Source organism: Anas platyrhynchos, chromosome 2 (assembly GCF_047663525.1).
Source record: "Anas platyrhynchos isolate ZD024472 breed Pekin duck chromosome 2, IASCAAS_PekinDuck_T2T, whole genome shotgun sequence".
Lineage (NCBI taxonomy): Eukaryota > Metazoa > Chordata > Aves > Anseriformes > Anatidae > Anas > Anas platyrhynchos.
Genome location: NC_092588.1, coordinates 124,460,311 through 124,473,041, shown reverse-complemented (window position 1 = coordinate 124,473,041; position 12,731 = coordinate 124,460,311). Strand labels below are relative to the sequence as shown.

The following is a 12,731-nucleotide window of genomic DNA, read 5'->3' as shown; positions in this document are numbered from 1 at the left end:
TTTCTTTATTTGTCCATGTAAATTATTTTTTATGCTTCCTTCGAACTGTATCCCTAATAAAGTAACACAATTCATTGTCAACAAGCATATTTATTTTCTGTGTAACATAAAACACATTTATCGTGGGAGATACTTGAACACGGTATCACTTCCAAAGAGAGTTCACAGACATTTTTTTTCCACTTCCAATACTTACACGGCATATCCAAATGTTCACAACGAACACATCGAAACACATTGTAACATACAATTTTTTGAATAAACTTTAGCCAACCTTCGAGACGGATTTATACAGAGTTCTTAACGATACATCATGCTACAAACTTTCCCAATTAATTACATACTTCCCAATTTATGACATGATCTTACAAATGAGCTCCAAGACAAATATAAATGACAAAAAAAATTGTTCAAATATACAGTATCTGCTATTGTAGGAAAATTCACGGTATTACATATTAACACATTCGGATAATCAGGACAAACAGTTTTTGTTTTTGTTTTTTTTTAAAGGTGGTTACATGGTCATTTAAATTCACTTTTCAAAGAACACTTTCAGCTATATTAAGTAAGATCAGCCTAGAATACGAAAACGGCCTTTAGCTGAGGCAGCCTAAGGTAGAAGCCAACGGAAGATAATAAACCGCTTTGTACAATATTGGCATGTGTTTGCTTCCTCACTCGGAATAGTAAAGATTCGAGAACAAAGATATATTGCAGCATATGGTTTTCATTTATAATTGCTTTGGAATAAATATATTATTTTAAATTTAAATATATTCAGCCTTTTCGGTACCAAATTCTATACCAAAGCTATTGATGCGTGCTTTTCGAACAATTACACTTACGTTTCTAAAAGCATTTTGCGATTCACATTAGTACGTTATCTTCTTTTGACTACTAAAATACAGTATACTTTCGAAGATAGGTAGGCGGAGCAAGATATATAGGTAGTCTGGAAAATAGGTAGTACAAATCATTGCTGTAGACTGTAGTGGTTTGTGGAACATCTTTTATTCCCTCGCTTGCTGTTTAACATTTTGTTAGTGTAGCTGTTAGTTATGATATTTTTCTAACAATAATAAAATTAAAAAAAAAAAAAAGAAGAAGAAAAAAAAAAAGAAGTGCAGAGCTACTTATTCAAAATTAGGTAGTTTTTCTTAATGTGAGCCTAATGCACTTTTCCCCTTAGAATATGATTGGGACTGTTGAGTCAGGTAGTTACTTCGGAAGGTCACGTTTACTTTATGTGCAAGCAGCAGTTCTCCCACTGAAATGTCCCCTGGACAAACCCACCCAAACTTGGGTGAACGAAAAATAAAATGATTGTAAGATGCGCTTAGGAGATACTGCCGAAGAGTTCGGCACAGGGTAGGTTTGGGGAGGACGGGAGAGTGGAGAGAGGGCTGGAAAGCCAACCCAAGAAACGCTTTAATGTTTGCAAACGCTTGCTTGCAAGATGATTATTAAAGGGAACTGATTTATTATTTTTAAATAAAAACAGTGAGTGTCTCTCTCTTTTTTTTTTTTTTTCTTTAAAGGGAGCTTTTATAACTGTCACGTGCATACATTATAGTAAGAGATTGCTTCCTCGAGTGGGACTCCCTAGTCTTCCTCTTCTTCGTCTTCTTCCACTTTCTCAACAGACGGTGCTGCTGACGTGGGCTCGTTGGGAGCCGGAGTGCTGGAGCTCTCTTCCTTATGCTCCTTCTTCCACTTCATCCTCCGGTTCTGGAACCAGATTTTGATCTGCCTCTCTGTCAGGCAGAGGGCATGGGCGATCTCTATCCTCCGCCGCCGAGTCAGATAGCGATTGAAGTGGAATTCCTTCTCCAGCTCCAGGGTCTGGTAGCGGGTGTAGGTCTGGCGCCCTCGCTTCCTATCTGGACCTGAAAGCAGGCACACACGTCCAGGAGTTAGGCAGGAAGAGAAGAGGAAAGTTTTCTTTTTTTCTCCCCTATTTCTACTATTTTTAAAAAAAAAAAAAAAAAAAAAAAAAAAAAAAACAGCAACAACAACAAACCAACTAGCCAACCCACCAAAAATTAAAACCGGCCAAGCGAGAGTGAATAATTTCCTTCTCTCACTTCCACCCCACACACACACTTTACCCTAACAAAGACATTTCAGCTACACGACTTGTCCTGCTCAGGCAGGGCAAAAATTAAGTTGCCTGAGACATAGGAAAAGTGGAGAGAAAGCATTCAGGAGAGGAGGTGGGGGAGGAAATTGCTTTTGGGAGGAGGAACTTTCCCCCAGGCGATGTATTTCCCTAAAACCTTCCAGACTTCGGCGTTTCGCAAGGGGAAATAAAAATCTGGAAGGCTGGGCTGTATTTATTTTATTTTAATGTCGGGGGCTCCCTCCACCCCCCACCCCCTACCCCGCCCGGCCCGTAAACAATACATCGCATTTAGCTCCAGAAGAGAGCTCTCGTTTTTCACACACTCTCGCCCCCAGCCTCCCCCCAGCCTCTCCTCCTCCCCCCCCCCCTCCCCGTTTTCCTGTTAGTCCATTTCTATAGATTCTTATCTCCGTGGAAAGGGCAGGGGGACGAGGGCGGCGTGGCTCAGCGGCGTGGGCCGGCGAAGCCCTCAGCAGCCCGTCCCCCGCTCCTGAGCGCCCCTCTCCCCTCTGCCTCCCCCAGCAAGCGGGAGATTTCCTTGCCCGACATGGGCAGAGGGCAGGGGAGACACTCACCCGAGGGGGCTCGGAGAGCACGCAGCCAACTCTCCACGCTCCTCTAGCAAACAGCGCAAATAAACTCGATGCTAAAATTCCATAGCGAATGGAGTTAAATAAATTTACGAGGCTAGAACCCATTAATTGGGCAATAAAAAGTTTTATGATACTCATTTACATACAATGCCACGGGCTTTCTACGCAATGGCGCCTCGGCTATAATTAAAACCATAAAGGCTGTGCTGACAGTAATTTTGGCGACACGCTTTGCCTGGCTGCCACAACTCCAGCCCTCTTTCTCCGCTTGCCCCTACCTGAAGACCTCATCCAGGGGTATATCCGGAAATTAGCCTCAGCCTGGTTGTGCAGGTTGCTTTCCTCCGCTTTCTCACAGCTGGGTTTGGTTAGGTCATTGCAGAGGACGGGAATGTTCTGATCAAAAGAGGAACAATGCAGGTTGTAGGCATCAGAGCCCAGGCTGTATCCGGAAGAGAACGGGCTTTGATATATGGTACTGTTCACATTGTACAAGCCGGGCATGGAGGAGGCGAAGGCACCCGCGCCTGGTCCATAGCCGCTTCTCTGGGAGTTGCTTGCAAAGGAGCAAGAAGTAGGCTCTGCATTTTGGAAAAGAGAAGCCCCCGCCGTATATTTGCTAAAAAGCGCATTCACATAATACGAAGAGCTCATAATTTTGACCTGTGATTTGTTGTCCGGCAGGCTTCAGTGTCGGTTTTACGAGGTAGCGTGATATATGATAACATTACCCCCCCAGATTTACACCAAACCCCATTTTCTTTTGGACTGAGCTGCCTCCAGCACGTGACCGGTCATATGACGCCGCCCGCCAATCCCCGCCCGCCTCACAGGTGGTGCCGGCCGCGGCCCGCCGGTGCCCGGCCATGGACGGGGCCGCCGCCGCCCCGCGCCGTCGAGGCGCAGCCCCCGGCCCCCCGGCGGCCCCCGGCGGCCCCCGACGGCCCCGCCGCCGCTCCCGGCGCGGGGGAGGGCGCTCAGCACCCCCCCCGCCCCTCTCCACCACCGCGGGGAGGGCTTAAGCCATGTGGTCCTCGTTAGACGGGGAGGGGGGATTAAAAATAATAATAATAAAAAAGCTTTCAAGGAGTCGAAGAGCTGGGTGTTGGTATTGCTTAGTCTTATTAGCGCTCTCTCGTCCCTAAAATGCTGGGGGGCTGTTGGGGTGTCCTCCCGGCCCCACCACGCCCGCCGCCGGCGGTCCTGGAGCGGAGGGAGCAAAGAGGGGAGCACTGCTCGAGGGACCCCGAGCCTCCCGTCCCCCTCGGGAAACAGCACAGCCCGCCCCCCCGGCAGAAAAGTAAAAGAACAAAAAAATCGAGGAAAGGGAAAGTATGCGGGGAGGCAACTTTCTGGACGCCTTAAAAGAAAAACCCAAAAAAAAAAAAAGGGGGGGGGAAATCCCTAAAAAAAAAAAAAAAAAGGAAAAGCAAACTCCCTAAATTAAAGGAATCGTCTGCAAATCGCCTCACTTTTTTATTATTTTTTTTTCTAAATGTCCCCTTTACCTTTCCGTCGTACGCACCTTCCAGTCCTCAGCGAGAGGCGGCAACGTTACGCGCAGACCGCGGGGAACGTTGCTGCTGCTTTTCTAAACACTCGGCTCCCCAACAATGAGAATGGCTCTCCATTGAGGATGCTGCACCGTGCCCTTCCTTTAAACGGATCGTAAAATGAGTTTCCTTCCCTCAGACAGGGAGTCCTGGTAAAGACAGCTTTTACTGCCTGCCTGTATTGCACATCATAAACTGGAAGGAGCACAATGGAATTGCCCCGGAAATTCTCCTTTCAATTATAGTTTGGTGCCCCGTGTACAAAGACTTTCTCACCAGTTAAAATTGTTCTTGGTGATATTTCGCACGGACCCTAAACTTTACGTTTTGTAAACGTGGAAGCCCCTCTCCCCCCACACACACACCTCCAGCACGCACGCACCCTTTGGGACTCTTTATGCGCGGTTATTGCAGCCCCATGAATATAGGATACTGACAGAAGCGAGTAAATTCTCTGCGGCGAGGTCCCTGAGATATTGGTGCTTCGGAGTATGCAAATGTGGCGGCTCTATCTAGATATTTGCCAAGTGTTAAGCACGTGAAAACGCAGTCGTTATTCGCAGGCGCAAGGGGGAATCTGCAGGAAGAGGCTCCTTCGTTCATTTATTCCAATATTAGACGATATCCCTGCGGTTGCGAAGTGCAAGGGGGGAACACGCCGGCAGAAGAGGCTGCTGGAAAGGAATAAAGGCCCAAGAAGTTAAACGAACGCGAAGCAAACAAGACGACGACTTAGAAGATCAAAGAGGCTGAAGTAGATGACATTAAACCAATAAATTGCTCCTCTGGTGACAACATACCAAGATGCAAGAAGAAAGGAGCAGCAAATATAACCAATGTCTAGACTTAAATATTGATAATATAGAACCGAATAGATTAGTCGGGCGAGTGTATTTCGGGGTCTCTGTAAAATATGCGCCTTCATGTATTTAGCTTTGCGTGTCTGTTTTGTACTGCCGCCTTTTTTTAATATTTCACTTGCAGCTTTTTTTTTCTTTTCCTTTTTTTTTTCCTTTTTTTTTTTTTTCCTGCCAAGCCGTCAAAAAAAAAATCTCAAAAACCCTTCACCGAATAAATCTTAAAAGGAGACCCAGACATCGGTCCCCACCGCCTTATTTACTTCCCCCTCCCTCTGCGTGTTGGTCAAACAGCACCATAACGCTGCCTCTGAAATAGCCCCCCGAAATATCTCATTTTGTCGCCTACAAAACAACGCCGGATCCCCGGCGTCTGAAAATGTACTTTTCATTTGAATGCACTTTTTTATTTATTTTTGTTCAGTCGAGGAAACAGCGAGCGAGCACAGATTGCAAGGTTTCCGTCACCGCAATATTCTCACACGCTTTAAAAATAATCCTCCAGGCGGGATTCATTGTATTTATTTTTTCGTGGGAGAGCTGGACTACCTCTCTTTGCATTCTGAGCTTTTCCGGGAAGTAAAAGGTAGTGATAAAACGGTGCTCATAAGTTATAAGCGACCTGGGAGCACTCCACGGTTATGGCTTGTGTGTTAAGCAGTATCTTGATGTGGTTCCTACTAGACAGGATTTTGTTGTTTTGGAATCTGTTCTCGCCGTAATTTATCCACGATTATAATGGAGCACGCTGTGCCAAGTTATTACTTAGTATGACGATGCATAAACACTTTTTAATTTTAATATAATTTTACTGCCCAAGGAAAAAAAATAATTAATCATAGTAAGTTTAACAATGCCATTGTAGACAAACATTTGATAGGAATGCTCTTATTAGAAAGCAGGGAGTGGCAGTTACTCTTCATCCCTAGAAAGAATTAAATCTTTGAAATAGGGTGGGGAAAAAATAGCACAGTGCTCGCATTCCTTTCCGATGCTGAATTTCGATGTTAAGATATTGGCTTTGATTTAAGGAAATGTAAATAAAACGCAGAGAAAGTAGTTCTCTTACGGGATACTATGCAGCGATTTATTTACTTGTCTGACTTTAACTTGAAAAATACAACGTTCATACTTCAGACCACATTTTATGCTTCCCTCCCTCCTGCCTCTATTTTCTTTCCAATTACTTTTTCCCCCTCTCTTTTTGGCAACCAACGTCTGAAAATGCACCAGAATTCCCACTAAATCTCATTCTCGAGACGCGAAAGCCAACAAAAGCAAAAGGGAGAAAAACTACGAAAACGACCGGGGGAAATCAAAATAGCAGGGCAGCAGAAGTTAGGAATGACTTTGAGAGACCCGTCAAGTTTGTAGAGCATGACTGCTAGCATCTGTATAATATAATTACAACGGGTCCCACAGAGCTGAAATTGCTGAGGACGCAAGCGGGGCTTTTTTATTTGGATCAAAGACAGCTGTTGAAAATTTTCATTCGCCGGTAAATAATTTTCAAATTAAAGCTTTGCAGCGCTGCCGCCTCCCCGCACGGCTGCGTCTCCAGGCACGCCGGGCGGGTTTCTCTCGAAACCCCTTCGCCTTGCGACCCTCTCTGCGGGCAAGGCTCCCTCCTCGTCCCCTCTCCTCCTGGGCTGATCCAGGCAGACCCAAGAAGCACCGTGAAGCCGTGATTTTCTTTCCGTCGTGCCCCAAACCTTCGATTTCCCTCAGTTTTCCAATATTTCCTTTTTCAACCAGCCCTTCAGGACACACTGTTGGCAGGCTCAAAGCTTTGCCAGGGAAGGGCGAAGGTTTGAGGACAGGGGAAGGTGAGCTGGCACTTGTGTGACAGGGCTCCATGCGGCTCTATGAACTAGTAGATGACGCTTGGGGGGCTTTGAGAATAAAAAACGCAGGATACGGCCGTGGTGCAGAGCAAGTTTTTACCTTTGCTGTTGCTGCACCGAGTGATGCCATCCCACCCGTGCCATAATAAGCGGGGAATAAGGGAGGGAAAAAAAAAAAAAGTGGGGGGAAAAAAAAAAAAAAAAAAGGAAAAAGAAAAGCAATTATCGGCCTTAGTGGGGAAGAAATGAGCGTGTTCAGCCCGAGTTATGCTCCCGCAAAGTCGACATTTTAGGAGCTGTCGGGGAGGCGGCCGAGCGCTTGATGGCGGGCGGCGGGCCCGTTCCGCGGGCTCGGAGCGCCACCTGCCGCCGCCCCGCCGCCGCCGCAGCCCCGCCGCCGCCGCCCGGCCCCGCGCCCCGGCCCCGCCAGCGCCCGGCAAGATAAATGTCCGCCGCCCGGGCTGGATTTAAGCAGGGGAAGGCCAATAAAAGGTTGTTATTTCCGCTCGCCCGCTTTATCTAAAACAGCCAGACAAAACAAATGAAAAGGCTTTTGTGGAAAATCTTAATTGTGGCTGGACAGTTGTAAACTCATTAAGAGCCGAATTCCAGACAGTTTGCAGACCCGTCATTTATTACACACTCTTAATGCTGATTCTTTGAAGTTGCCTCTGTCTGCAACAACAGAGGGCGTCCCAGCATCCCCAAATACTGGCTCAGGGATCAATTAGGGGCTTTTTGTGTGTGTGCACACCAGAACGAGCTCCCTTTCACTAATTAGAACTCATCAAATCTTAGCCCGGATTTCTTTTATTTTTTTTTTTTTTTAAGGTGAAGCCGAAAGCATTTTTTTCCCCCCGCAGTTCTGCACATCTGTAAACTTCTTGCCGGTTCCCTAAGTTTTGTCTTGAGCCCTGCAGCGTTTTACACCCCATAAACGGTTACAGCAGTCATTTTCTTTTATTGCACTGTATGGCTCTGAATTTTCCTAACAACAACTTCTGCCAAGACCATAAGTGTGTTCCGTCTTATTTTGCTTTAAATACATACATAGGTAAGTGGACGTCCGTAAACCCAGGCGGCTTTTATTGTTATTCGACATATTTGCAAACACGGGGCGGCGTGGCGCAGGAGCGCGCTGGGGATCAGATTATGGAGGACATTCACCCCGAGCAGTAAGATGTCTGCCCAAAACAAGGGAAAATTTCAGCAAGCTCACAGACTTCGCTATTTTCTTTTGTTGCTGAGCTTGGTTTGGCTTGGGGCGGCGGGGGAGGGGTGGGTGCAATGGGGGTGTGTGTGGAAATCTTCCGCTCCGAAGAAACCTTCCTTCTGGTTAAAAAATTAAAAATATATATATATATAAAAAATCCTATTTTGCCTTCTCCGCTCTCGACGGCTGCCAGCCCTACTCTTTCTGTCGGCTAAATCACCGAGTAATATTGACACCATAAATTCCACCATAATTGTCAGAAAAAAATTATCTGTACCTATATCTATATACATACATATATAATCTGAGGCGCTAGTAAAATGCAACGGGTTGTTTTTATTTGCCACGGGACATTTAAAAGGAAAAAAAAAATCCCAAACGTGAAGGCAAGGGAAGGAAAAAAATGGGTGGCGTTTTAAATAGCATATTTTGCATGGGCAATTATGTCTAGAAGGGAATTTTAAATGAGCGCACGGGCAAGGCGAGCCTTTCGCAAAGCTTACTGAAGAACACTTAGTTCTGGACATTTTCTCGGAGACTAATTAACCATCTCGGTTTAAATGTCGCTGCCTAATCGGATTTACACTACTGTCCGCACTCTAGGAAGTTGGGTATTTTGGTTTGATCCGAGCCCCCCCCCCGCCCTGCCAGAGGAATTTATTAAAAACGCGTTAACTTCAGCCTATGCCCCCGCTCCTATCTGCCAGCGCTTCCTTTTTACATCGCTAAACGCCAGCTTACGAAATTGTATCCGGGAGCGTGGAGTTATGTCTCCTCTCCATGAAGGGAAGGCGTTTAGGACCCACATCGGCCCGTTTAGGACCAAAATAAGTCCCATATTTTCCCGAGCTGCGTTTATAGGGCGGTAAATTTGCCTTGGCTGAGGCTTAACGAAAACGCTCGCCTCGCCTCCGCAGCCTTGCCACGTCTGCTGGTGATTTTCGGTGGGACATGGAAGAACCCCTTCTTAATAATCTTAAAACATCACAAAATATAAAAGAATCAATATATTTTATTTGGCAAAAAGTTAAATATCATTTCAACACAACGATTTGGTCAGTAGGCCATGAGGTAACCATTTCAAAATAGACAGTGTACGTTCTGCATCGACATCACTCCCCAGATTTATTTTTTTCTAAGCGATACAAATTTACAATAACCAAATGTAGGTTTTTATAGCGTATAATTTATTATCAATAAAATTAACCTTCATTACAATAACCATCAAATTATTCGATTAAAATTAAAACGTAAACCATAGGTAGTTACCCTTTTCACATATACGTATAGCTCCGAAATCTGATAACTGCTCACTGGTGCAAAAACAATATTTAAGCTAGTCTGTTTATTTATTTTTTAATATATAGATTATATATACAACTGACAAAGACAGTACTATATATATATCAACTGTGCATACTAAAACGACTTGCTTCGAAATATTTTGAGAACCGTAATTCCCAGACATCCCGGACAAACTTCTTTTCTACTTTTTTTTTTTGTGTTTAAATTGGGATATATATAATATATATATTTTACAATCAAAGGTTAACTGTCTAATTATACAGAAAAGACTTAATACACTACAGAGCTATACTCTATGCAATTTTTATAATAAACAACCTGAGTTCAAATTGAATTCTAGCTTACACAATTACATCCGGTACAGCACCCAAGCACATAAATTGAGTCACAAACATAATTACCACAATAAAACACAGTGTTCAAGTATTAAAGCAGAGATCTCTCTGCCGCGCAAAGAGCGAATAAAATTAACTACGTAGACTAAACTATACAGTCCGTAAATAGTTGTGCATTATGAAAAGGTAGTTTTTTCTGTTCTTTTTTTTTTTTCTTTTTTCATAAGTGAAGAAACAGGTAGATTTATACAAGCCAGCTAGACAGCCTTTTCGTGCTAATGCCCCCTTTTTCTTTCCTATTAGAAAATTAAAAGTCTTACTGTACCTCTCCTGGCAAACTGGCCTCTCCATGCTACAGTGACAACCAAGGTACAATCATAAGCAGAATATGCCATGGAAAAAAATGAGGCCTGGACCCAGACGCATTGCATGGCAGGGCTCGAGGGGAGGATTTTTTGTTGTTGTTGTTTTTAACTTTGTTTTTGTTTTACTGTACGTATTTTCAGTGTAACCCGCGTATCACCATCATTCGTCCTTCGCTCGGTCTTTGTTGATTTTCTTCATTTTCATCCTCCTGTTCTGAAACCAGATTTTCACTTGTCTCTCAGTTAAATTGAGGAGTCTGGCCACCTCGTATCTACGGTCCCTAGTGAGATACATATTGAACAGAAACTCCTTTTCCAGTTCCAGCGTCTGATGCTTGGTGTAAGGGCATCTCTTTTTCCTGGTGGACCTTGCGTGGAGCCAGTTTGCAGCGGGGTTATCTGCAAGGGAAACAGCGGGAGAAGTTCAGGCTTCTGGGGGGGGGGGGGGGGGCGAGAGGGGGCTGGCGAGAGAACAGCACGCAGGACCACCGAGGGGTGCCCTGACTTTTTTAGGGTCCCGCCTAGGTGTCCTGATTTGGGGGTTTACGACGTGGCCCTCGTTGCCCCAGACATGCGGGACGGTGGGGCACAATGGGCTCAAAGCAGAGAGAGGTCACACAGAACCACACGCAGCACAGCCCCGCCGCCCCCGCCTCCTCTCGCCCTTTTTTATTGTTAGGAGGATGCAATTTTAAAATCCTCTTTCGCCTCCTCTCCCTGCTAGCTCCCTCCCTCCTTCCTGTCCTCCCCACACACTCCCCCCCCCCCTCAAACGGCCAGCCCGGGGAGTGCCCAGCCAGAGCAGCGTGTCGTCGAAATTGTTTCTCTTTTTAATTTTCGACCTTCTCCCGTGTCATCACTGGCAAGATGCAAGGAGCTGGCGAGCCAGTCTGCGGCCGGCACAATTAAAGCCTGGGCTGCTTCAGAGCTTTATTTGCATAGCGTTGTTAGCAGTAGCAATTCCGAGGTGCCCTGCTACCGCTCCCGCAGCTCTGGGATCACCCGGCCCAGCATTTTCCACCGAGGAGACGGAGGGGGGGGGGAGGAAGGCACCGAGTCAACGGCGAGGTTTCTGCTGCCAGCCCCGCGATAATCCTTCCCCCCCCCGCCCCCCAGGTCACAAAAAGATCAGATTCACATCCAATGCTTCCCAGGCACCCTCTTCCCGTCCCTTGCTCACGCCCGTGAGCTCGGCGCAGCAGGAGGATGCGAGCCCGTCCCGCGGAGTTTGCTCGGGTGCTGGGCTGGGGATGAGGGGGGGCTTTATTTTTTTTTTTTCCCTTTTAAGTTGCAGGGTGGGGTTTTTGTTCCCCTTGCAGATTGGGAAGCTGGAGCCGTCCTGGATGCCAGCAGAGCCCACGAAAGGCAGCGCTGCCTTTCTCGGGTGGCTCCCAGCTGCAGCAGCCGGTGCTCGGCACGTCATTAGCCCCGGCACCTCGACACCTCCCCGCGGCCGGCGCGGCGCCCTGAATGAAGTCCATTGCCCTTCGCGGTGCCACTTACTTGGATCGATCTGGGGTTTCTCTCCGTTTGCCTCACTTTCTCCATTGCTTTCAGAGAATGCGCCTTCGTGGCTTTGCTTATCCCTATCAACTGGAGGAGAACCACAAGCATAATCAGACAGAGACAAAGTGTGAGTGTCAAACGTGGTACAGTCACCCCTTCTGGCCGCCAGCGGTTCAGGTTTAATGCCGTAATGCCTGCTGGTAGGTAACCCGGGGAAGGACAAGGAGCCCGGCACAGGCTCAAGCCACGAACGCATGTACCTGCCGTCGGGCGGTGCCACGGGCGCCTGGTGGTGCGCGTAGGGGTGGTAGACGGCGGGGACGCCGCTGGCGCCGCCGGGGTGCGCGGGGCTCCAGGGGGGGCCGAAGACGGGCGCCTTGGGCTGGAAGCTGCAGGGGGCCAGCTCGGGGTGCTCGCCCAGCGCCGCCGGCCTCGGAGGAGGAGGAGGAGGAGGAGGAGGCGGCGGCGGCCCCAGCGGCGGGGGGGCGTAGCGGGGCGCCGCCAGCTCGTCCCCCTCCGGCACCAGGAAGGAGTCCACGTAGTAGTTGCTGAGGGTCCCGGGGGCCGACATGGCGCGGCTCGGCGCGGCGGGGGCGCCGGACCCGCCGCAATTCGGGGCTGCGGGGCTTCCCCGCACCAACTCGGTGCCGGCGGAGAAGTAGAGTCAGTAATAAGTTGGGGGCAGCCCCGGCGCCCATTGGCTGCCCCGGTCACGTGGCGGGGGGGAGCAGAACAATAAAGTATAAATCAGTCCGCGGGCTATTAACGGGGCAGTGTTCTCCAGCCATCATTTTTATAGCGAGGCCATATGTTTTTATGCAAAGGGATACGCGAGTTATACGGCGGAGTTTGTTTTAATTGCGGCCAACTGAGATTAAAAGATCAGATTCCGCCTCACGGCCTCTCCCCCTTTTTCTTTCCCTCCTCCCTCCCCCCCCCCCTTTTATTTTATTTTTTTTTTTTCGTTTAAGCGGACTATTTTATATCACAATTAATCATCCCATCAGTGGGTCGTGTTCCCTGCGAAAAAAAAAT

At 47.4% G+C, this 12,731-nt stretch overlaps 2 protein-coding genes across 2 annotated transcripts; both read right to left on the bottom strand.

Moving 5' to 3' along the window:
• Positions 1-70: 70 nt before the first annotated feature.
• Positions 71-3,516, bottom strand: HOXA7 (homeobox A7). Its single transcript, XM_021274202.4, has 2 exons — positions 2,997-3,516; positions 71-1,889 (listed from the first exon to the last, which is right to left on the bottom strand). Exons 1-2 carry the CDS (start codon positions 3,370-3,372, stop codon positions 1,606-1,608), a joined length of 660 nt encoding a protein of 219 aa, XP_021129877.1. The 5' UTR covers positions 3,373-3,516; the 3' UTR covers positions 71-1,605.
• A 5,663-nt stretch (positions 3,517-9,179) lies between these two features.
• Positions 9,180-12,590, bottom strand: HOXA9 (homeobox A9). Its single transcript, XM_027450974.3, has 2 exons — positions 11,694-12,590; positions 9,180-10,589 (listed from the first exon to the last, which is right to left on the bottom strand). The coding sequence occupies exons 1-2, from the start codon at positions 12,265-12,267 to the stop codon at positions 10,351-10,353; spliced, it is 813 nt and encodes a 270-aa protein (XP_027306775.2). The 5' UTR covers positions 12,268-12,590; the 3' UTR covers positions 9,180-10,350.
• Between the last annotated feature and the right edge of the window lie 141 nt (positions 12,591-12,731).